General features: G+C 34.4%; 4 protein-coding genes across 5 annotated transcripts; 2 read left to right on the top strand and 2 right to left on the bottom strand.

The window, feature by feature from the left end:
* Nucleotides 1–25: 25 nt before the first annotated feature.
* On the top strand, nucleotides 26–1,684 carry LOC124435971. The gene is made up of 5 exons (XM_046985903.1): nucleotides 26–837; nucleotides 1,036–1,093; nucleotides 1,169–1,306; nucleotides 1,378–1,488; nucleotides 1,574–1,684. The coding sequence occupies exons 1-5, from the start codon at nucleotides 26–28 to the stop codon at nucleotides 1,682–1,684; spliced, it is 1,230 nt and encodes a 409-aa protein (XP_046841859.1).
* A 2,722-nt stretch (nucleotides 1,685–4,406) lies between these two features.
* Nucleotides 4,407–6,525, bottom strand: LOC124435835. The gene is made up of 9 exons (XM_046985787.1): nucleotides 6,501–6,525; nucleotides 6,193–6,307; nucleotides 5,987–6,067; nucleotides 5,667–5,847; nucleotides 5,481–5,570; nucleotides 5,291–5,368; nucleotides 5,033–5,153; nucleotides 4,712–4,783; nucleotides 4,407–4,488 (listed from the first exon to the last, which is right to left on the bottom strand). Exons 2-9 carry the CDS (start codon nucleotides 6,211–6,213, stop codon nucleotides 4,425–4,427), a joined length of 708 nt encoding a protein of 235 aa, XP_046841743.1. The 5' UTR covers nucleotides 6,214–6,307; nucleotides 6,501–6,525; the 3' UTR covers nucleotides 4,407–4,424.
* A 14-nt stretch (nucleotides 6,526–6,539) lies between these two features.
* LOC124435836 lies at nucleotides 6,540–8,822 on the bottom strand. 2 transcript variants are annotated; one of them, XR_006945173.1, is made up of 7 exons: nucleotides 8,666–8,822; nucleotides 8,118–8,583; nucleotides 7,821–7,923; nucleotides 7,460–7,727; nucleotides 7,130–7,211; nucleotides 6,824–6,983; nucleotides 6,540–6,635 (listed from the first exon to the last, which is right to left on the bottom strand). XR_006945173.1 is itself a non-coding variant. In XM_046985788.1 (6 exons), the coding sequence occupies exons 3-6, from the start codon at nucleotides 7,915–7,917 to the stop codon at nucleotides 6,897–6,899; spliced, it is 534 nt and encodes a 177-aa protein (XP_046841744.1). In that variant the 5' UTR covers nucleotides 7,918–7,923; nucleotides 8,118–8,583; nucleotides 8,666–8,822; the 3' UTR covers nucleotides 6,714–6,896. The 2 variants fall into 2 exon arrangements, 1 of the variants encoding a protein (XP_046841744.1); XM_046985788.1 differs by lacking the exon at nucleotides 6,540–6,635 and having other exon boundaries at nucleotides 6,714–6,983.
* Nucleotides 8,823–8,902: 80 nt separating this feature from the next.
* Nucleotides 8,903–24,239, top strand: LOC124435834 (DNA topoisomerase 1-like). Its single transcript, XM_046985785.1, has 15 exons — nucleotides 8,903–9,644; nucleotides 11,109–11,294; nucleotides 17,667–17,803; nucleotides 18,063–18,178; nucleotides 18,880–19,044; nucleotides 19,515–19,732; nucleotides 20,154–20,234; nucleotides 20,450–20,531; nucleotides 21,141–21,241; nucleotides 21,565–21,633; nucleotides 21,758–21,946; nucleotides 22,116–22,166; nucleotides 22,267–22,361; nucleotides 22,590–22,668; nucleotides 22,903–24,239. Exons 7-15 carry the CDS (start codon nucleotides 20,208–20,210, stop codon nucleotides 22,939–22,941), a joined length of 732 nt encoding a protein of 243 aa, XP_046841741.1. The 5' UTR covers nucleotides 8,903–9,644; nucleotides 11,109–11,294; nucleotides 17,667–17,803; nucleotides 18,063–18,178; nucleotides 18,880–19,044; nucleotides 19,515–19,732; nucleotides 20,154–20,207; the 3' UTR covers nucleotides 22,942–24,239.
* Nucleotides 24,240–24,785: the final 546 nt, after the last annotated feature.

Here is a 24,785-nt window from a genome sequence, read left to right as displayed (position 1 = left end):
CCATACACTAGGTGAAGCAACTGGAATGGACAAAGCAAAAGTGCCATACACTTCTCTTTTGAAAGGGGATTTCAAATATGTAGTATGCGGAATTCCAGAACACGCATCATTACGGGATCCATCGACTATGGGAGAAGCAGCATTGGATTTATTTATTGAAAAATCAAATGAGATTACGTTTGTGGAAAGGGAGATAGTGGAAGGAAATAATGTTCTTCATGCAGTAAATGTTGAGGAATGTGACAAAGAGCAAGACAATGGCGGCCACATCCAAGAAGTTGTTGAAGTTAGTGGTGAGAATGATAATAATAGTCATGGCGAACTTGTTAACAACGTTTCCGACGAATATGATGTTGGCCATGGACAAAGAACTGATAATGTTAATAATGGTTGTGAAAATGGTGATGTTCCCGGTGATAGAGAAGATGTTGTAAATAATGGTGGCGATGATGATGGTAATTCTGGGAATGTATTTTGTGGACGAGACGGAACAGTTAATGAAGGTGACGGAAACCTTGTAACAGAAAACGCCGTGCCTAAAAAAGTTGATAAAGAGCACAGGAAGGGAAGAAGTAACAACAAAAGAAAAAGAAAAGAAGCAAAGTCCAGTGACAGAGAAAGTGTGTCTTGTGCAAAGAAAAGAGCTAGTCATTTGACATCCTATGACAAATGTAAAGCCTTTCTTTGTCAAGAACCATCTTCCAAAGATAATGGAATGGTGGATTGGGTGTTGTGTGATGTTTGTCAACAATGGTACCATTGGGATTGCGTTGGCATTACGACGAAGCCGAAAGGAAAATTTGATTGCGGATGCAATGTATCTTACTTTACTCATGGGTAAATTATACATCCACTTTTTCTAAACTACGAACTGTTATTCTGTTCATTTTTGCGCATCACCGATTTATTTGCATACGTATTCATAATAGTTATTAATACGTTCCTCGTGCTCTTAAATGTTTTATTTCTAAAATGTGAGTTTCTTGAACACACACGAATAAATATATTTCATTTCTTTTGTCTTTTCCTTGACAGATCTGCGAAAACATTTGACATAAATATAAAGGGAAATCGCTCATTCAGAGGATTAAAGGTTCTCTTAGAATTTAAATTATTTAATATCAGTTGCAGATAAACATACCTATAATATTTTAACATTGAATTTTAGGCACATTTAACAAAAATCGTCAACGGTGCGATAACCAGTAAACGCCACAGGTTATTTAAGCAAATGATCCGTGGGCGAAATCAAGCTCAGACTGAACTCACCGATCTCTACATGACGTGTCCTTTAACTCGAACTCAAGTATAAAAACACATTCTCTGTTAGAAATGGAGCCCCACTAGTGTCTTAACTCTTCATTTTTGTATATATAGGCAAACGATCTGTTGAATGTAGTCAAAGAAATAGTCACAGATATTTTTCGATCCTTTGATGAAACAAATTCAATGAACATCAACTACGTGTATAACGTTTTATTCCATGAGGTTTGTTGTTCATCTAACGCCAAATTCCAAGACGTTTTTTTGTTGTGAAAGCTATGTGACAGTGAAACTATGATATTTTATATAGGCCTGCATATATTGTATACGAAAAACTGAGCGTTGTCTCCGAAATAACGCTGAAAAAATTTATAATTGTGCGAGTGGAGTTCAAGACGGTGCAGACTCTGAAAGTGACTAACCTTGTTATCTACCGAAGTACCTGAAAGCTGTAGTGGATCTTGTAGTGGATACTCTTATGACTCAATGTCGTCTAAATATACTATTGACGATGAACTAGCGCTGTTTTTATAGTTTAGGTTTACTGAATAAGATTTTCTTTTTTAGCTAAGTTCTATCACTTTATCAAAAACTAATGAATTCTTGTACAGGAAACAATTATACTTCAATTTTGTCTACAATTAAAATAAAAGATGCTTTTATTTAACAAAAAGTTTTTTTCAACGCATTTATTATCCAGCGTACGTACGTTGGATGGCTATTACCCACGTATATATAACATCCATTTTCACCATATACTACATTGTATAACTACCAAAAAGTTACATACGACAGTTCAACAAGTATTTGTTCAACAAAAAGTTTTTTTCAACGCATTTATTATCCAGCGTACGTACGTTGGGCGGCTATTACCCACGTATATATAACATCCATTTTCACCATATACTACATTGTATAACTACCAAAAAGTTACATACGACAGTTCAACAAGTATTTATTTAACAAAAATTTTTTTTCAACGCATTTATTATCCAGCGTACGTACGTTGGGCGGCTATTACCCACATATATATAACATCCATTTTCACCATATACTACATTGTATAACTACCAAAAGTTACATACGACAGTTCAACAAGAATTTGTTCAACAAAACGTTTTTTGCAACGCATTTATTATCCAGCGTACGTACGTTGGACGGCTATTACCCATATATATATAACATCCATTTTCACCATATACTACATTGTATAACTATCAAAAAGTTACATACGACAGTTCAACAAGTATTTATTCAACAAAAGTTTTTGCAACGTATTTATTATCCAGCGTACGTACGTTGGACGGCTATTACCCATGTATATATAACATCCATTCACCATATACTACATGTATAACTACCAAAAAGTTACATACGACAGTTCAACAAGTATTTATTGAACAAAATTTTTTTTAACGCATTTATTATCCAGCGTACGTACGTTGGACTGCTATTACCCATGTATATATAACATCCATTTTCACCATATACTGCATTGTATAACTACCAAAAAGTTACATATGACAGTTCAACAAGTATTTATTCAACAAAATTTTTTAACGCATTTATTATCCAGCGTACGTACGTTGGGCGGCTATTACCACGTATATATAACATCCATTTTCACCATATACTACATTGTATAACTACTAAAAAGTTACATATGACAGTTCAACAAGTATTTATTCAACAAAAAGTTTTTTTTCAACGCATTTATTATCCAGCGTACGTACGTTGGGCGGCTATTACCATGTAAATATAACATCCATTTTTACCATATACTACATTGTATAACTACCAAAAAGTTACATACGACAGTTCAACAAGTATTTGTTCAACAAAACGCTTTTTGCAACGCATTTATTATCCAGCGTACGTACGTTGGACGGCTATTACCCATGTATATATAACATCCATTCTCACCATATACTACATGTATAACTACCAAAAAGTTACATACGACAGTTCAACAAGTATTTATTCAACAAAATTTTTTTTTCAACGCATTTATTATCCAGCGTACGTACGTTGGGCGGCTATTACACATGTATATATAACATCCATTTTCACCATATACTACATTGTATAACTAACAAAAAGTTACATACGACAGTTCAACAAGTATTTATTTAACAAAAATTTTTTTTTAACGCATTTATTATCCAGCGTACGTACGTTGGGCGGCTATTACCCATGTCTATATAATATCCATTTTCACCATATACTGCATTGTATAACTACCAAAAAGTTACATATGACAGTTCAACAAGTATTTATTTAACAAAAAGTTTTTTTCAACGCATTTATTATCCAGCGTACGTACGTTGGGCGGCTATTACCCATGTATATATAACATCCATTTTCACCATATACTACATTGTATAACTACCAAAAAGTTACATACGACAGTTCAACAAGTATTTGTTCAACAAAAAGTTTTTTTCAACGCATTTATTATCCAGCGTACGTACGTTGGGCGGCTATTACACATGACTTCGTAACAACTTTTCAATTGCCCTTTACGTAAATTGATTTTCTAATTAAAGGATTTTCAAGAGCTTAAAGTGCCTGCACAATCCCCGTTATACATCATCGCTGGTGCTTTCATAGTCGTCTTCACTTGTTTGATCGTCTTCAGAATCCACTTGTTCATATACAACCACTTTTTCTTCGTCATCCAGAGCCGACACCAGATCACTTTGAAGCATGTCAACATTCCCATGAAATAAATACTGTGGTTTGTCTTTGTTGATGTACAAAGAAAACCTTTTTTTCTAGATCTATCAACATGCTTTCAATTTGAAAGATCTTCCTGTGTAAAAATATCGCTTCACCGTATTCAACATCAAGTACGTTTTCATGGTTAATAAAACTATTCAAAAAAGTCAGTAATCTTGCTGTGCTGTTGAAAGTAGTGACTCCACGTATTTTCCATTTCTGACTTCAACAGGATTTGCTCTTCCTTGGATCGGTCAAGCAAATGGCATAAATCTATAGCCTTCCGTTTAACAGTAAATGGAACTGAACAATCTTCATCAGTAGGTGCAGCTAGATATTCACACCAAAAATCATTGTCAGGATCTTTGACAGCATCAAATGTTAATGCGGTATGTGAATGATTAGAATGTGATTCTTTTGCCTCGTTATAAGCTGCGATATCTTTATTGACATCCTTTGTTACTCGAGTAATTTGCTTCGAAAGTCTGGATGCCAACGCTTGACCATCTGAAAAACAGAACAAACATACAGAGAACATTACAAAGAAGGCAACATGTAAAGTAATTTACAAACATTGCAAGTGGTATGGAACATTTATGAGATAGGTAGAGTTACCACAGTATTTAGACTTAAGATTTAGGAGAAACCATCTTTCAACAACATTTTTCCTCATTCGAGACAAAACACGTTTTTTTTCCTAGACGCAACCTCGCGTTTTGCATTTTCGTACTCTGAGTCAGTATTTTGCCAGCGTGCAGAAATTGAGTTTTCCCTTTCCATGATCTTCAACTGCTCGTCAATTCTAAACAGTAAATACCAAATCATTACAAATATAAGGCACGGTCAGATAAGCACCTGCAAGTTGCATATACATCTCTACTTGTACGTACGTATAAAAACAAGAAATAATTTTTATTCGATATTCCAACTTATTATTCACAATGTTACGACGTACATTAATAGCTTCAAAATTTTCCCAGTTCATTTTTCTAAATGCACACTGTTTAAGACTTTAATATCTCTAGGAACAAGTTCAACTTTTCGAACATACTTTTTCATCTGATTAAATCGAACAGTCAGTTCACTTGGATCAGTGCAACCATTCCATCGATGGTAAAGATCAGCGTACAAGTCCAGGTATATAACGTACTTGCATTTCCAATCTTCTTCTTCTGTAAGTTGTTGAAGATTTACGTATATTTGTTAAAAAAAAAGTTTTCTGTGGGCAAAACATTCCACATAATGAGCATCAATAATTATGTGTCAAATCTGTTCCATAGCTACAAGCCATTGTTTCTCAATTACTAACCAGTCTCAACTTCACGACCAAAAAAAGTCGATTCGTCCTTCATCCACTCACGAATATTATCTATTGAAATCCTGTGAGCTTTAGATAATGAAAAAAAAGAAAATTTACTGCTTTCATGTGAGTCGTAAATAGTTCATATCCAAAATCGGAGTCAAATATAACCACACAGCAAATACAAACATATACTCACACGGAAAGCACCTGCATAACTTTTCAATATCTGATTTTGCAGTTTCTTCCACGTCAACAGCTCGCTTCATCCTTGCCATCAGCAAATTGCCTCAAAAAACAAAATTTAATTCATACCTGCTATTACATAATATGATGACATGTTAGCTATGTATATGTTCAAACAAAGAAACAAAACTAGTTATACCTAAATTAATCTTCGTTTTCTTTCCATAATGTAAAAGAGCATCACTGAGTACATCAACTCTGTGACTTGGACGCATTTCTTTAGTCATTCTGCTAAATTTGCGAATGTAAGCCCACAATCTCTCCAACATCTCACCGTCAGTTAGGCCAAATCCTTCTTTACGACGGGGACTAAATTTAACCTTTTACAAGAAAGATTTAGCAAAAATTATTGATTTTTTATAATTTTATCATCTACAATACCATTAGTTATGACAGCATAAAAACCCAGGTATCACCATCTGTTAATACGTATGAAAAATAAAAACAATAACAACTAACTTGGCATCGTCCAACATGGCCATAGCAGTGAAAAATTGGAATTGAAAATTGAAAAATGTCAATAATTGGATCCTCCAAATTCTTTTTGTAAAAAACAAAATAAAGAAAAACATGTGAAAGACTACCTTTTCAAAGAAAAAAGTGTTGAGGAAAGTTATTGACTAAGGAAACAGTTAACAAAGCAACTATTGTCAATTGAATATTACCTGTAAGTGTTTCACCAACATGCATGCAACATCATACAATATGTTTATTTTGAGTGCAGGTTTATCAGCATTATCTTTCTCTAATTCTTGGAGAACATAAACTGCATAGCTCAATCTATAAAATATGTAGAATATTTTTTTAAATAATGCAACCACATGTATGCAAAAAGCTTCAGCACTTGCACAAAGCAATGAAAGTAGCAAACCAACTGAAAAAAATAAATTTACACAATCAAATGCAAGCATCTTAACCACCTCTTTCAAACCAAGAACATTTAGGTAAAAATAGAGAAAAATGTGTAACAGACCTCTCTCCATGTTTCAAATTTAAGAATTTTTAGGAAACTCATGTCGACAGCCTCGCCAAAGATTGCTGTTTCATCAAGAGCTCTGTAGCGATTCATTGATCGAACAGCATTCCCAGCAAGAAAACCATGACACTCCTATAAGTATCAGTATGTAACAAACAAAAAGTATACAAGAGCTTTATTTCCTAAAGCCCATGGCACAAATTTATTGAAAATAAAAACTATGTGGTAGAGAATGTAAAAAATCAAATATATTCAAAGCACTGTAACTTCCATGCCTGAATTTTCATTAGAATAACAAAGTATATTAAAGCTACATTGACCTTGTTTGATGTAGGTGTGGTATAATTGGCAACAAATTGATCAACATGTGTCTGATCATAGAACATCAGCTGTTCAAATAGAGGTTTTCCAATACTCTGCCCAGCTTTTTCCTTCGTCCAATAAAAGAGCATCAAGAGACTCAAAGATCACACCATCAGTCTTCAATAAAATGGTGAAGGATAAAATCATGCAATGTATTTGAGTTCAATGATGCAAATGATGCAGTCAAAAGGTGTTTAAGATAGCATTGCTAATGTTCTTTTACTAAATTGTCATTGTTAAACGAGTAATCTGAATATACTCACTTTGGGACAAGCAGGACAGATATTTCCTTCATCAAGCTCAGGAATAACACAGCTCAACATGTTTAGTTTATGTCTGTAAATTCTGAAAAAAACAATGACACAAAGAAAGCAATTATGCACTCTTAAACAAATGACATAAACAAAATACAGTGCAATACAGTAATACTTGAGGAAAAATCCTTTCTCATCATAAACTTTAGCATTTTGATTTCCTCCAATTAAATACATCTCTTAAGATGAGATTCTTAGGCTATAAAATTGACTGCAACTTTCCCAGCAATTCATACGTAGTACAGCAGTGCAATAAATCAGTGACCTACATGCAATTACCTGTATTCTTCAAAAGCATCTATAATGACAGGATACATTTTTGGTGTTGCATAAGAAGAAAATATGTGGTTGTGATTAAACTCTTCAAATGACTGACAAATGCTTTTTATTGATGCCTGGCATTCCATCTGCACAGAATGAACCAATTCAAAAAACTCAATTGCAATTCTTGGTTTTGTAGGTGTTCCACCCCAAAGGCCAAATTGCAGAAGTTGAACAAACTCGGAAGAGCATGAGCAAAACTGTACCTCAACAGTACAAAAGGTGCCTAAAAATTGAAAAAGATCCAAAATTATAATTGTGTTGAGCCATCCCAGCTAAAATGAAGAAACTTTTACAGCACATTTTACATATAACATACCTTTAACATCAACAACAGAAACACTTCTTTTGTGACGAGCTGTTTGGCATGAACAATCATACACCAGCATGTTCATGAGTTTATATGGCCAAAACATGCCATCCTACAAAGCAATGAATAACCTCATAGAAATTCATTGTAATCAATCCCCTTTCTTGCATTCATAAAAAATATTAGATTAGTGCTTCGTAGCATGTTTCACAATGTAAACTCTCATTTTATTTTTGCATTTTTTATTGCAAGTGTTGAGAGAGTTAACTGTAAAGACTTTTATAATATCTACCTCATAAAGGTTACCTAAAATATTTCAACATGATGACAAATATTTACGGTTGTGTGCATCTTTAACATACAGTTCTCACAATACTTTGCCATTGGACCACAATCGCTGCACCTAAACTTTGCTTCATTATCACAATGAATACACTTCCGATTGCTCCAATTTTTGCCAGCAAACTGAAATGTATTCTTTATAACTGAATGTCGCAAATTTTCCCATGCTTTTTGTTTTCTTTCAACTTTCTGGTAATAAGAAGCTGATTCTTCACAATCATGGCGAACATCACTTTCAAGATCACTGTTATCTTGTTCCATTCCCAGTTCATGGCCTTCCAATGCACCACAATTATCAGGACTGTTAATAGAACAGCTTCCTCTATGATCCTCAGTAACCAATTCTGACAAATCCACCTCCTCTCTCTCAACATGGCCATCCTCATCATGATATGTGACAGCTACAGTTGCTTTAAACCTTTTATTTGTCCTACAAAAATTATCATAAAAATTTATAAAATGATAATAAATGTTGAAAAGTCTAACAGCTATAAGGCCGTTATTTGGTGTACCTTGGCATCTTTTAACATTACCAGTAAGAAAATCACAAATCAGAAAATATTATCGATATTACCAATGACACAATAACATAAGTTAATCGACCAAAGTACAACGTACGTATCTTCCACGACTACCAGCCGACGTTTTGTGCCCGTACTTTACCGGCTATTAGCCACGTCTCACAAGACGAATGGGGTGAATATAATCGGATGTTTGCCTGTATTTGTGGTCAGCGTGCCATTTATGTTTTACTTTGCACGGCGGCTATTGTGTATTTTGTGTTTGATTTTCTTGCTTTTCAAGATGTAACATTCTATCGCAATTACAAATAGTAATGGCGTAATAAGAGAGTTATTAAGCAGGGTTTCATAGCTTTCTCACGCTACTTCACCGCAAAACGCTGAAGTTAATACCATCTTCTACCGGAGACAAAGTCAAGGAATGGAAGTCTCACATTCACCGTCGAGGCAAAATCCTCTTCCAATCCGTAGAAATAATGATAGCGTTACCACTACAGCGTTTGGTGCCAGATATTTTATTCTTGCAGTGAGATCGCCACCGCGAAGAAGCAGAACTGTAAACAGAAGCAAGATTCAAGATAGAGACAACCGACCTTTCTTACGGGACTTGATATTATTGAGTGGGTCAAATGAAGATGTGGTACCACGGCAAGGATCACGGCTTTTGTTAATGGAAAATGGCCACATCGTAACTGGTTGTAGTTTCACTATAGGGCTATGAGCTACAGCAGTCGAGATCAGAATAATTGAAGCAGTTAATGGAAAAATACCCTCAAATGTGGAGATTGAGATTTTGACCTCAATCCACAACAGTTTAGTGGCCCCATCGTTAGCACCTTGGCAACTTCTTTATGGGGTGATGCTTCACAGAATTTTCAAACAGAAACCTGTATATGTACATCCAAACTTCATATTGCTGAATACAAAATCCTCAAAGCAATCCAGTTTACATCCAAACACTTGATATTTGGTAAGTAAAATTATTATACAGTATGTTTTTATATCTAGTAGTTTCTTAGTGTAGTATATATGGTGCTTCTTAATATTTTTTATCTTTCATACTGCATATATTTACATACATGTTGTTACACCAAAAAATTAGCATTATTTGTTATAATTAGATTATCCAATTGAAATAAGTTCTATCAAAATTGAATAACCTGCTCAATGTACACATATATATTAAGATATAGATTTTCCTATTTTTAATTGTTACCATGTCATTACTTATGTTACCACTTGTCATAATTTCAATCAAAGAATTCATGATTTTATGCATGGATTGTTGTGCTATATGGTATCACAACAAATGAAGGTGCATTTTTTCCAGCTGCACTGATAGCACGTACAAGGTGCACTGGAGTATGAATAAAAAATTCATTGCTAGTGATGAAAGTTGGCGGTTCTTCTCCAGTAATTACTTCATAAGCATGAAAATGATTGTTGAAGTTGACAGCAATATATTTCTTTATGTGAAAATAGGATATGGATGGTAGCATCACAATTTTCGTTATTAGACCAAATTCTGGCACTTATTGCTCATATGAATAACCTGTGACTACAATTACTCCAACCATGTAATCATTCCCATTAATGGTAACCTTTTTAGGCCTGTTGTCATACAGGAAAATACAACATAGTATTAATAACAATTTTCAAAATCCATGCAAAATTTTGTGCAGTTTTCTGCAATTTATTGGACTCATTTTGGCATGCCAGGCAGAAAACAGAACACAGCAATGTTTTCTAGTTTGTCCCATGCTTTAGATAAATTACTGGCATGATGTAATGTTTTAATGTACAGCTTGCTGACAGTGAAGACTTTGCAATGGTATTTAAATCACAAACAAAATATAATAAGAGTACATAAAAAACTTACTCAAAGAACAAATCTGTGTTTGCTATGTCTCTCTCCTTAACTTGTAATTCAGCATAGTAAGTGGATTCCTGAACCACAACAATGTGACCGCTGCCTATAGAAGTTCATAAACCAAATTTTTTGATGTAATTTGTTTAATAAATGCATGCTTTAAATTTTATATTAATGCACATGCCTGTAGCTCTAAACTAGTGATACATTATGCTATATATTACTTGTTGATGTTGGTCGTTTGAGAAATGAGCAAGTTTCTTCATCATTCACATTTGAATAGTAGCATTGCTGCCCCTGATGACGTGTGGCCATGGTATATGCTATATTCTTAAAATTCCCAATAAATGAAGCCAGCCTTTTAATATAATGATGCTTAGCTTCAAAACGCATGCCCCATGTCTGCTTCGTTGGTCCAAATCTATAAAAAATATTATGTGTATCGCACTCCTGGAATTATTTGTACTTAATTATTGCCATATACCATTACTATCTCATGTGTTTAGTGTCTGAGTGCTTACCACATCATGTGGGATGGATAATGAACCATATAGTGCATTTTAGGAATGATTGAACAGTCTGGATAAAGTTGAACAAATGTGGAATGATGTTCTTTAATCAGTCCTTCCAATACAGCAATGGCATTGACTGATGTTCTTTGTGCAAACACAATATCAACCATCTCTAGGAGCTGGCAGAAAAGCTTCCAGTGCTGATTGTCCTCTGGAACAAGTGTACCAATTATCAGGGGTAAGAACTTTGCAAAGCAATACATAAGATAAAGTAATAGGCTGGCATTTTTTCTGGCAATTTTATCAAGTGCTGGTAGCTTACTGTCTTTACTTAAAAATGTAGACAATGCCTGGGTTATTATCACCACTTTATAAAACTAATCAAGTTTTATTATTTAAGTTACACAGAATTGTAAAAAACTAACAAAACAAGCTAGCGCTCCGAAAACTTTTATTATTTTCGTAAAAACTCACTCATTCATTACAGTAAAAACACAACCCCTTTTGCACTATTACCCATCCCTATTTTCTCGTTTACTTTTTAGCTCATTCCTAGATATAGCTATACCTCATTCCAGACAGGTTTTGAACTTTCACTTTTCAACATCGAAAGGGTTATGTCTTGTAGTAGACCAGAGAGTTCGTTAGAGACTTGTGAACAATTTAATGTACCATTTCCACTTTGTAGTAGTTAATTCAAAAAAAATGTGTAAGGGCAAAAAACCTAGATAATAGAAGAGTTTCAAGCTAAAGAGTATGCAAGAAACCTAAAATCATAATCTTAAAAATAAGGTGTACAAAGAGTGTAAACGCTGTATAAATGATATATATTAATTCAAGTTTCGTTATACATGATGAATAACTACGACAGTTTATAGCCCAGGATATGTTCTATCAAAAAACACAGAGACAAATAGAATGTTTGTATAAAAATGTTCACATATTTAGCACGTTTCCTTGCAGTCATATAATAATACGTTCTTCTGCATAGACTATCATTGGTTTGATTAGACCAAGGACACTTTTCGCAGTAAGAAATGAGGATGACACAATTGTAATTCGACGTTTGTCCATCAGTTATTAGCGAAACTTACAATTACTTCGAACGGATTTAAGAACGGTTACAAAGAGCTTTTGGGGCATCTGAAACTGTTTTTCGCAATGGGCAAAAAATTGATGATTATCGTTGTCTTTTCCTGAAAGTTAGTTTCTTTCGCACAAACACAAATCTTTTGATTACATTATCCTTGTTGCTTTTTTGTGGTCTTGTCCAATTTTATTCAAACGATAAGTTTTTACCACGACGCCTTTATAGTTCAATAGTGCAAAAATTTTGTGTGAATAATATCATTAAATGTTGTATTATTCGCGTCAATATAAATTTGATCCACATCAATTGTTTAACATTCATTGTTCGTACTTGAATAAATTAGAGCAAATCCCTCCAATTCAATTTTGAAAACAATAGGTAGAAAAGAGCTACATGTTCTTTCTCCGTAGCAACGTAAATTTATTAACATTTGTAAAACACGTTTGTGTTTGAATGCCTGATTCACACAAGTAAAATTACAGCGTCAATGACACGACTTTTTTACCTTTACCCAGCAGGATTACAAAGACAAAAAGATCGGAATTTCATTTAAATCTTTTGTAGGTTTTGGGTTAAAAGCACCAAACTTGGCCCATTTGCAAATTTTGACATGCTTAATAAAACTAGCTATGGACATCAGCGTGATTGTACCCGTTAACAGCATAAAACGCTTTCTCAATTATGACGTCATATGATGTTACTAAATAATTTTCAAAATCGTTGTTTTAAGGTTTGAAAGCATTAAATTTTGCACAGTTGCGATTTCGACATGCTAAACAAAACTATCGTTGTGATTGTAATTCACTGTTTTGACAACAGTGAAAATCGCTACCTTTATTATGTGCATTACATGACGTCACTCATGCGCAAAAAGTAATAGTGAGTAATACTAACACAAAAAATATTATAAATTGATAAATCTTGTTCGCATAGCCTTAATCTCGATAGAGTCTAACACATAAACATAATGCTATGCATAGCATGTTGGCTCGTACACACTTACACACTTACACCGTCCTGTGTATTACTTTTCAATTTTGCAGGCTCATTTTAAAAGCTCGTGAAAACATTTGGAAAATTTAAAGAGAGTGGTCCACATAGGTTCCCAATTGCAAGATAAATCTTGTTTCCAGCCTAATAAATCTGCACATTATGAAGGTGGTGAATGTTCCGTTAACGTACGCCAAACATAGCAGGCTTGGTAAACAGTTCCCTTAAAATGATGTAACAGAGCATCTTTTGTGGGTGGAATACTTTTAAAAGATCTACCTTTTGGGGTAAAAAGATCTTTGCGGGGTTCGTTAATGGTCATCCACGAGCTTGCACGATCGTACATTAATATAACAGAACGCTCAATTTCCGGAAATGAAATTTTGACAGCGTGAAGAAAAGGGCGTTTGCATATTAACTTGAAGAAAGTAGAAAAATGGAAATTTGACCAAGTCTCCCAGGTAGTTTTTTACCTTTTCATGCAAATGTTCATGTTTGGTCGCATCCAGTAAGTGCGTGAAAGAATAACATTCCTACAAAACAATCAGGACCCATGCATCGTAAAAATTTCATTGATTGGTAGATAACGCAGATTTTTTCCAGCGCCAAACACCACCCAAAACTCGTTAATTTGTTGTTCTGGAAAGAATGCCTCACAAATGACCACAACATCAGTCTCTACTATTCGGATTAAGATGACGGGATAATGCATAGCTGCATCAGCTTTATGGAGGTTAAGCCTGGTGTCCTCTTCAGGACTACACGGTGATAAAGTTGAAAGATCACAAGCACTAGCCCATTCTAGTGTCAGGTTGCACTCGCCGTTGAATGCCTTTCCCTTTTTTTTCTCTGGTTGGCGCTTTTAAGCTGTGCTGATTGCAACGATCCAAGTTACGTCTACTCTTCGGGCACTTCTCAGCTGGTATTTTACATAAGGAACGAAAACAATGCTGCACTATTCTTGGAAAATGCTAGAAGCACCATGTGAAAGCATGTTGACAATTGCAGCGCCATCAATCATGACAGCCAGTGCATGTGGAGATTCAGTTTAACAGTTTGGTTCTATTGAACTTTCTAGACATGTCAGCAAGTCAGATTTTTTCGGTTATTTCAGTTTTCCAAAGTGGGAGAGAGATAGAGGAAATCCTTGATTTTTATGAGCAAAACTTCATTCAGGTCACCATCACAAAACTTGACAAGAGACGTACAATATTGAAAAAAAGCAGTCTTGTATCAGAGACATAATCAACTTTTTTTATTCTGATTTATTTTTGCATCTTGGACAAGTAAAGTTTCAAAGTTTTTTTTTCCTTCATAGGCTCAGTTAGAGGGGTAGTACGTTTCTTCAATCCTTCTTCAACAATTGCATTTTATTATGTCTTTTGTATCTAATACAAACAGCTCTTCACTTGTTTGCTCGAAAGGATTCTGCAAAGATAATTGTGTAGGTTTTGTTTCTTCATTATGAAGAGACAATGATTGGCTATGTCGTATCAGCTCCTGCGATGCTTCAAAATCAAGGATAACTCTAGAAACTTCCTGATCCAACCATCTCAGTAGCTTTATCTTGTCTTCCGTTAGTCCGCCTCCGCTTTCTTTCACAACCTTGTTGTTTTGTTCATGGGCCTGGTCAATTGGAAATACTGAGAAGAGCCGTTGGCTTTTATTCATCTCATAGTTACCCTTATTGATTCTGCCGATACTAATGGAAGTAAGCACTTAGTGTTTGCCAGATAACAAATATGAACGGTGAACCATCTAGCATAATTAATGTGGTCAAGTGCAAAATAAAACACGGAACTAAAGACTAACAAGCTTCCTTGTAAAGCTGGAAGTAGTTCTCAAGAAATGACCTAACAAATACCAAAATAGCAAGTTCGTAGTCCAGTGTCAATGGCTAATATTAAAACTGTGGAACTTCTTTCGTCTGTTTTGTTTAGCATATCAAAACTTACCCGCGTGCCAAGATTGGTAGTAACTCAAAACATGCAATTTTGATGATTAACTAGTTACGCAACATTATGTAAACATCGGTTTTTACTTTTCACACGTACTACTTTACTTATAACTACAGACTGTTTTGCAAAATCCACAATTGTACCTGGTTTGGTGCTTTTAAACCTGAAAACGACAATTTTGGAAATTTTTTAGTATCGTCACTTTACGTCATAATTTAGGAAGCGCTTTCATATGCTTACAGGCGCAATCACACTAAGGTTTATAGCCAGTTATTTAGCATGTGAAAATCGACAAATGAGCCAAATTTGTGGCTTTTAACCCAAAGCTCACAATTCTTCCAAAAAAGGGCAAAAAACTCCGGACTACCATGGGTGCATTTATTTTTATCTACCAATTAGTGATTGTGCTAACTCGTTGAGTTACGCGCCCAAAGATTTCTTTTAGTTTTTGGAGTAATTCATAACTTTGAAATGAAAGAAAACAAGTCGATCTTGTCGCAGAGAAGAAATTGAGCCTTCGCAGGCAAGATTCTCGTACTGTCAAATGCACCACTCGGCCAGAATAGAGACATGTAAGTCACATGAGAAAATATAGAATTATTGGTACAAATTACCATTTATTGCCTTCCTTTATAATTATAAGAATCGCATCATAGCTACATAGAATGTTTGAGCAATGTTTCGTCACCATCATTGCAAAGATGAATGCAGGGACTTACTTAACCCTCACTATAGAACTATGGCATGGTTATACAGTTTGCATTATGACTTGGAGGAAGAAGACCAATAAAGTATGCACAATGTCCAACATTGCTATGTGGTAAATGAAGCACTGTCGCGTATGCCCATTGTCAATTTAATGGTGTTGCATGGGAGGTGTTTTATCTTGTTTGCTTGGTTAAGCCACAGTATAGGAAGCATAAAATATGGCCACTCCATTGAATATTTTCGTGCCAAGCATATCTTATTACGCATGTGATTGCCATATTGGCAGCAAGTACATTATATTTTGTGACCAATACGATTGACCATATGACGAACGGCAGCCAGTAAACTAATTTCATATACAGCAGCCAGTTGCACAGCGATGTGGCCTTATTGTCTACTCCTATACAACGGTTTAGCTAACATATTTTTTTAACTGTCATAAGTAATTATTATATGAGTTGACGACTTCTTCAAATGTGTCTAACCAAGGGTAGGCTCAACAGGTAGAACAGCGAACTACTACCACAAAGATGCGAGCTCAAACCTCGTCCAAGTCACATGTTTTTCATGTGCATAAAAACCATGTCAGGATTAATATTTCTGCTTTGTAGTAATTAATTCAAAACAATATGTTTAAAGGCAAAAAAAGCAAGATTATAGAAGAGTTTCAAGCTAAAGAGAACGCAAAAAAGCAAAATCAAAATCGTAAAAGTGAGGTGTACAAAGAGTGTAAGGGCGTTGTATAAATGACGTGCATATAGCTATTAATTTAAGTTTTGTCATTTACAAAGAATACATACGACAGTTTATAGGATAAGTATACAGGATAAGTTCAGAAAAACACACAGTTGATTACAATGTCTGTATAAAATTGTTCACATATGGAGCACGTTTTCTTACGTTCATGCAATAACGACTTCTTCAGAAGACTACCTCAATTATATATCTTGTTTATTTTTAACTAAAAAAATATGGCGTTTTTGTGACTATTAGACGGAATTTATTCAAAAATCTGTTGACTGGAAAGGAATTTTTTAAGGAAAACATTCAATGTGTTCATGTTTATTGAAATTTCTTTTGACAATTACAAAGTGATTATAACATCATTTAATTCCAACATTGTTTGTTAAAGTCTTTACTCTTTGCATTAAATAATGCAAAAAGAGCAAAAGAAATAAATGAACAATACATGATTACTAATCAAACTATACTTTTTCTCTGCAAATGAATTAACATAGCTATGTAAAGAGATTTGAAAATAGTTTTTAAATCAAGAAACACTTTATAAAAGGAAAGTCACAAGAAAGATATATTGTTCACTGTGAACAATTTTTTACTTATTTTGCTGATAAAACATATAAATGTTTAAATTACAAATTTTGAAGCAGAAAGTCACATACATTTTTACTATTTTTATCATGTATCATGCAAAGAGAAAAATCGTTTGTAGGAAATATAACTAAAAATAAAAATCACTTGTTGGAAGAAAAATTCTCACTTTGTAATGTGTTACTAAGATATTTAGCACCTTGAACACGTATACTGTTACTATCAATACTCAATTCAATAAGCTTACAATTCTCACTTTTCAAAGCTTCACTAAGAGATTTTGAACCTTCATCACCTATATTGTTATAATCAAGTGACAATACAGTAAGTTTACAATTCTCACTTTTCAAAGCTTCACTAAGATAATTTGCACCTTCATCACCCATATTGTTAATGAGGATATTTATTTCAGTAAGCTTACATCTCTTATTTTTCAAAGCTTCACCAAGATACATCACACCTGTAGCTGCTATTTTGTTATTACCAATATCCTATTTGATAAGTTTGCAATTCTAACTTTGAATGCTTTACAAAGTATTTAGCACCTGAACAGATGTACGTTTTGACACTAATCCTAACGCTCAAGACGCTGCTAGATCGTGGTTGCACTGGTTTGCTACTTTCCAAAATTTTGTAGCTGCTATACCCAACGAAGAAGTGAACAAACTAAAGGTTCTAGTCAATTATGTTTCTGCCGACGTTTATCAACTTTTCTGTGAAGCGCCAACCTACGAGGAAGCTATAGAATTGTTAAAAAATCTCTATGTTAAGGTTCCTAATGAGATATTTTCGCGACATAAGTTAGCTACTCGTAAACAACGCAGATAAAAAGGTGGCTTCAAAATGGCCTTTAGCCCAAGTATTGGAGTTAGCGTTCCAGTTAATATTACAGTTCACTGTTCTCACCTCAACTCGTGTTTTTGTGCTGCAGGTGGGAGGAGGAAAAACATCCGGAACGTAGAAAATGGCTCACACTAGAACACAAGGGGCCATACTTCCCACCGGAGTATGAACCTCTTCCTGGTGATATCAACTTTTACTAGAACGGTAAGAGCTTATGATCATAATTTTATAACATAGTGTTCATATTTATGATAAATATTTAACTTCTTAATGAATAAAATAACTTTATAGCATTCGTTTGTTTTCGGTTGTTATTCTTTAGGTGTGAAAATAGAACTTTCTCCCAAAAGTGAAGAGATTAGAATATATTGTTGCTATATTACTTAAAGAGTGTAGCTGCCATGGTAAATGGCGACTATAAGTTGAGTTACTCAGTAGTTAAAAAATGTGTCAAAGGTCATGCTTTACGCACTTTTTCGGCTTTTTTATGGGACCCTGTGCATCAGGAGTAGAAATAAAATGAACTAAACAGACTCCGCATTCTTTTCTCATATCCGAAAGCAATGCTGTTGAATTCCTAATGCATCTTAAATATGGATTCAGAAGAGAGTTGTGTACTTCACAAGTACAGTTCGGCTACCAACTACTTATGCAAAAAATACCAATTTACCAAACAATTAAGCAAAAGCATTACTGGTTACTGTTCAATTGAGCACACTTTCAAAAATATCCCTACGATAATATGTAACATAATTGGACAAAAAACTCTTGAATGCTACGTTAACAAGTAGCCATTGAAACCCAACCAATAGCACTCTCCACCCCCCCTCCTCCCACAAACCTACAAAACCATCGTGGATACATCTTCGATGTATCTCTACTATTTCGAGTTTCTTCTTCATCAGGTTGCAGGGTTTTACGCAAAGATGTTGGACCATGAATACACGTCGAAGAAAATTTTTAACGACAACTTTCAAGATTGGAGAAAAGAAATTACGCATGGGGAACGAGGGACGATTAAAGACCTTAGTAAATGTAATTTCAAAGAAATTAATGCTTATTATGTTCAGGTAATGATAGTTTTTCTTTTTGTTGTAACTAAGGAACTTTTGTGACCAAATTATTTTGAGCGGTGAGCTGACAGTTTTGATAAGTGGTAAGAAAGTTGACTGGAAGAGTGTCAACAGATGTCAGATCTTTGTCTACCATCCAAAATACTTTTCTTTTTAACTTGGACAATCAAAGAAGCAGCGCTTTTTATCTTATTGTTTTTGTTTGTTTTTTTTTTTTACTTCAACCATATCTTGATTGTAAAAGTTTTCGTGCTCTGTAATTTATTATATAATTCTGAATTTAAAACTTGCTGATTAAATACATTATCTCCCCAGATAAACTTGTGTTTTGTGAAGTATAGCGTCCACTCCCCCAGCTAAATTGTCAAACGGGCTACTGATCATTAGTTCGTGTTTTGTAAAACGAACACCCACTCACCCCTGATAATATTTAACTCCTATTGATTTCCGGGTGTTTGTGTCTATAGAAAACGAAAAAAGGAAAAACATGACTAAAGAGATGAAACAAGTCATCAAAGGGAAGAATGAAGAAATTTTACTGGAGTATGATGGATAATCATTGACAAAGAGTGGAGAATTTAAAGATTGAACCTCCCGGGCTTTTCCGAGGAAGAGGCGATCATCCGAAGAAGGGGAAACTGAAGAAAAGACTCCAGGCTAAAGATATCATCATTGATATTGGCAAGTTAGTGATTTAGATCATTTTTCGCGTTTGTTCGCTTAGAAGTATTCGAGCTTTTCAACTCTACGAAAAATCTAGATTGTCTTCTTAACTGGTAAACAGGGAAATTAGTATTTCGAAAATAACTTTTCAAATATTTTCTACACTGTAAAACTAACGCCGTCACGTCTCTTTTTAAGTAGAGATGCGAAAGTTCCCAATTCTCCTAACGGGCAAAGATGGAAAGCAGTTCAGCATGATAATAAAATGTGATGGTTGTTGATGACTGTGTACATTTCCTTACAAATTATGTTCGTTGAATATAAACATTGAGGGATATGTATAGACTTTGATTGACATGCAGTGTTGTTGTTCGGTATATATGGATCTACTTTAAATCTTGATAATAATTTTCGCAATATGATATTTCTCATCCATTTATTAGGTTACGTGGTTAGCATGTTGGATCGAAAATATCCAGGGAAGTTACTAGTACGTCATGTTAAATCCAACATCAAGGATCAAGGTGATTAATATGTGATAGTGAGTTGTGATGTGCAGAATGCAGATTTATTTAACTAGGAGCTGGTGTTGTTTTTGAACAAGTTAACAGCATTTTTATTTCTTTATTCCAGAGATGTTCTGTTGTATTTCATTGATAAAATAATGGTTTTCTTTGAACATTTTTTTCTGCTTTTGAACATTCTTTTACCATCCAGGTGTTTTATATTCCTCCATTAGCTTGCTCTTCGTGCTGGTCACGAGAAGGACGAAGATACCGCTGACACAGTGGGTTGCTGTTCACTAAGATATGAGCACATACGTATGCTCGTTTATTGTACATAATAAGATTCTCCTTGTTCGATCAGAATAGCTATTATAGTAAACAATCAAATTTGAGGCAAACCCACTCTTTTTCACACACACCTTCTGCATTTCAGCTTCTCGTGATGAGGTCAACGTGTTAAAATAATCTTTCTGTCTATTCATACATATTCGTTTCTTTGACACAGAAAAAAATATGCCGAAAGTTTTTTTATCGCACTTAAACGAAAGTGCTGACGCTTATTCTTCCTGTTTGTTGGTTGTTTACTAAATATAAATGTTTACTTAATCTTATAAGAAATACGAGAAAAAAAGTTGTGGAGCAGCTATAGTATATGGTTTGAAACTGATACTGTCTATGGTTTGTCGATGTTAGTGAAGTTCCGAGAAGAACTGTTGATGATAATTTTAGTAAACATCGTTTTGATCGCGTTAACTGGCAAATTTTATTTTAACGTGTGACTATCTCGAACAGTCAGTATTTTATCAATCTGGCGCATCAACTTTCTAAAACTTGAGCCATTTTTAACAAAAAAACATGTTTTAGTTACCATACCAAAAGCATCCATCTTTTTTTTTGTTGATATTTTTATTTTCTATTTTTAAGAGCTTCATAAACAACTCGAGGACAAAGAATACGTAATTGAGTTTGATTTTCTGGGTAAAGATTCCATTCATTATCACAACTTTGTACATGTTGAAAAAAAGGTAAAATTTAGTTGTGATGTAAGTTTAATGTTGTAAACATTTCTTATTTTGAGAAAATTGAAGAATGCGTTTGTGAGCCTTGATCATGCATATAGTTGGAAGTGTTAAGATAAGAATGTAGACATCAGAAACTGTTTGTAGCCTTTTCAGTTTACTTATTTTTGTGTTCAGTGATTCTAATATATAACTTCTCATGGGATTTCAGCATTTTACTTTACTTTCTAATGGTGTTTAGTCATTATAATTTACTTCGTATAAGTGTTTGCGATTCTAATTTATTTCTAATTAGTGTTCAGCAATTCTATTTTACTTTCTATACGTAGGTGTTCAAGAATTTAGAATTGTTTCAGCAAGGGAAAACTGACGGAGACGACCTGTTCGATAGGCTGACTGTGAGTTGGGAAGTTTAAAACTATTGTTTCAATTATTTGCTGTCGATTTACATTCAACATTCCCTAATTTATCTTTCAAATATCTGTAGAATGAATCTAACTCATAGTCTGTGTTCTTCCTCAGACAACATCATTAAACAAACATCTCTCAGATCTAATGGAAGGCCTCAGTGCCAAGGTCTTCCGTACATACAATGCATCAATGACCTTACAAGAACAGCTGGATAAACTTGAGTTGGAAGATAATGTTGCAGAAAGAGTATTGGGTTATAATCGCGCAAACAGAGCTGTCGCCATCTTATGTAACCATCAGTTGTAGTGTTGTGAACATGGACTGCATGAAAAATTTTGTGTTAAGACTTAAGAAAAAATTTTATGGTTGTGAAAAGTAAAATGCGAGGACAGTTAATTTTAGTTATGATCGTGTGTTAACTATGTTTGCAATTTACTTTAAAGCTTTACGTTCGTTCTCTCTTGTGTAGCGATCCGTTCCAAAGACGTTTGAACAATCCATGTCAAATCTTCAGCAAAAGGTAAAGTCTGCTTGTGGATATTCCGACTTAACGTGATAAACACGTGATATCATACGTCAACAAGTAAAATAAGTAGTTCAAATAATGTTTGTTGAAATAGATTGACGACAAGATAAAAGCCATAAATGATGGTAATGTTGAACTAAAGGATCTTAAACGTGAAGCTAAAGGAAGCGATTCAGTAACACTTGCAAAGTATGTGTCTTTAAAATACGACGCTAAAGAAACCACTAAACTTTAAAATTTTTTAAGATTCTCAAAATTAAACTCACCTTATGAGAATTCTGCAAATGGGACGAAGATATATTTTGTAATGTACCATATGTCCTACAAGATGATAAAACTTGTATTTCTGTGCATTAGTGTTGGAGTTGAGATGTTCGATGTCGTCATGAAGGATTTTAAACAACTGTTTTTTTTAAGGAAAATCGAAAGGAAGAAGGTCGCCATAGAACGTTTAAAGGAACAATTGTTTAAACTGGAAGTCTCACAAACAGATAAGGTATGTACGTTTTCGCTGTTACATGTTACAGAATTGGTTGAATTTGTTCTTTAAGTCAATTTGCTCTCTGATTTGCTACAAGTAAATGCATGCTTGGTGTGGCCAGATTCCGTGATTTTTATTACCAGATCCGTTCTGGTGAACTTAGACATCCACACCTGTTCAGCTTTACATAATTTCATATGATCGTATTAGCACAATACTAACTAAACATTACAACTGATATATTGTCAGAGTGGCGAAACATGGTTCTTATGCACAGCAGGACAGTAATGGCCAGTCGAGTTATGCGCCCAACATCGAATGCTTAATTTTTTGCGTATTTTGCTCATATTTTTAAACTTTGAAGTGGAAGAAAACGATCAGATCAGTCTTGAACTCAAGATGGTGCGATCGCCCTATAGACAACCACAAGTGTTCCTCTCGCTATACAAAGAAAATAACAAGGATTTCAACCTGGGATGGCGTGATCACCGCACCAGCAACTATACCACTCAGCCAGACGAGAAACATACCATCCCGTTGACAGTATGTCGAGTGAATGGGACAAAACAATACTGCCTTGTTTTATAACTGAGGTTAACAATTTATAGAGTAAACTTTGACTAATGCTTCTTCGCCATCATTGTACGGTTGAAGACATGCAGGAACTTACTTGGCCATTGACAGGGAAAAATGACATAGTTAGACAATTTAAATTGTAACTATAAGGAAGGAGAGCAATAAAGTATGTAAAATGTTTGGCATTGCCATGTGGTGTATCAAAAAAGTAACGCGTATGCTCATAGTAGATAAATCATAATGGCGTTTTTACTTTGTGAGCTAGGATTATTTAATTTGTCTGCTTAGACCTATCTCACATATGTTGTACTATCATACATAAGAGCATTGTAATGGCTTTTACAAAACACACAGTTCCGTAGAAACTGTTACCACATTTTTTACTTTGTAATCGTTACTTTAGCAAAAACTTATGCAAGTTTACCTAGGCGTACGACGTTGGATAAAAAATCCTCCACTTTTCTTGTGTCAAGTAATTCTCAGGTTTCAAGGCAATGTTGCCTCCCATGCGATAAGTTACGACCTTCTCAAATGTACTTCACTATTACATAACGAATTTTTTAAATGTCGTCTCTTATGACTGCATTTAACTACATCCGATTACATTTGACTACATTTGACAGCGCAGCATGCATTTTATGATTGTTGAAGAAACAAGTACCTGACGTGTGCTTAAGTAGCAAGCACCAAAGCGCTTTGTAGCTAACAATATCCACTTTCCAACGCCATTAAATTAACTACGAACTTGCGTGTTACTGTCTTGATTTACCACATAGCAATGTCAGACATTGTACTTTATTATTCGTCTTTGCTGTTACAATTTAAAGTCTAACAATGTCATATTTCTCTGTGAATGGAGAAGTAAGCTCCTGCTTTTATCTGTGCAATGATGGCGAAGAAGCATTACTTAAACTATACTGGAAATCGTTGGAGTAATGTACATCTATCATAATGAAAAACGGAATGAAATAACGACCGTGAAAGAAATTTTAAAAAGTGTTAGATCAATGTATAGTCATGTGATTCATGTATTCATGTGATAATGCAGTCAACTTTCTATCATGATGTCTTATACGTTCGACATAAAAAAATTCATAGACATAATGACAGCGATGCAACACACCATTAAATTGACAACGAAAATGTACATTGTCATTGTTTACAATACGACAATGCCATACACTGGGCATAATTTATTTGTCTTCTTTCAAGTTATGAAGTAAGTTATCTAAGAAAGCAATAGTTCTATACAGTGAGCGCCAAGTAAGTCCCTGTCTTCGGCTGTAAAAGGATTGTGACGAAGCATGCCTAAACATACAAAATCCTTAGTTATAAATGAACACAATAAATGTTATTTTGTGCATTTACTTTATAATTTTTACTCGGTTAACATGCCTCTCGGTACAGTGATCTAAATTTATCTGCTTTAAAACAAACTTTTTTCGATTCTTTCCAATGTTAAAAAATGGTAGTATTGTGAGTCAAAAGGCATGTTGTTATTTTTGACTAGAATGTGCGAGCTGTTGAAAACCGTACGAAGCTACGAGCCTTGCTTT

Source organism: Xenia sp. Carnegie-2017, unplaced genomic scaffold, assembly GCF_021976095.1.
Source record: "Xenia sp. Carnegie-2017 unplaced genomic scaffold, XeniaSp_v1 HiC_scaffold_16, whole genome shotgun sequence".
In the NCBI taxonomy this organism is placed as follows: Eukaryota; Metazoa; Cnidaria; class Anthozoa; order Malacalcyonacea; family Xeniidae; genus Xenia; species Xenia sp. Carnegie-2017.
Note: the sequence above shows the minus strand (reverse complement) of the source record. Positions and strands in the feature narration are given on the sequence as shown.

Excerpts from the sequence above, each read along its gene's own strand:
- LOC124435971 (XM_046985903.1), top strand. The coding sequence starts at position 26 with ATGGACAAAGCAAAAGTGCCATACACTTCTCTTTTGAAAGGGGATTTC. Across the intron at positions 1,094-1,168 it reads GCTCATTCAGAGGATTAAAG|GCACATTTAACAAAAATCGT; the intron begins GTTCTCTTAGAA and ends ATTGAATTTTAG. Across the intron at positions 1,307-1,377 it reads GTCCTTTAACTCGAACTCAA|GCAAACGATCTGTTGAATGT; the intron begins GTATAAAAACAC and ends TTGTATATATAG.
- LOC124435835 (XM_046985787.1), bottom strand. The coding sequence starts at position 6,213 with ATGTTGGTGAAACACTTACAG. Across the intron at positions 5,848-5,986 it reads GCCATGTTGGACGATGCCAA|GTTAAATTTAGTCCCCGTCG; the intron begins GTTAGTTGTTAT and ends TTCTTGTAAAAG. Across the intron at positions 5,571-5,666 it reads GAAAACGAAGATTAATTTAG|GCAATTTGCTGATGGCAAGG; the intron begins GTATAACTAGTT and ends TTGTTTTTTGAG.
- LOC124435836 (XM_046985788.1), bottom strand. The coding sequence starts at position 7,917 with ATGTTTTGGCCATATAAACTCATGAACATGCTGGTGTATGATTGTTCA. Across the intron at positions 7,728-7,820 it reads TTCTGTTGTTGATGTTAAAG|GCACCTTTTGTACTGTTGAG; the intron begins GTATGTTATATG and ends TTCAATTTTTAG. Across the intron at positions 7,212-7,459 it reads GATGCTTTTGAAGAATACAG|AATTTACAGACATAAACTAA; the intron begins GTAATTGCATGT and ends TGTTTTTTTCAG.
- LOC124435834 (XM_046985785.1), top strand. The coding sequence starts at position 20,208 with ATGTTAAATCCAACATCAAGGATCAAG. Across the intron at positions 21,242-21,564 it reads TTGTACATGTTGAAAAAAAG|GTGTTCAAGAATTTAGAATT; the intron begins GTAAAATTTAGT and ends TTCTATACGTAG. Across the intron at positions 21,634-21,757 it reads ACCTGTTCGATAGGCTGACT|ACAACATCATTAAACAAACA; the intron begins GTGAGTTGGGAA and ends GTTCTTCCTCAG.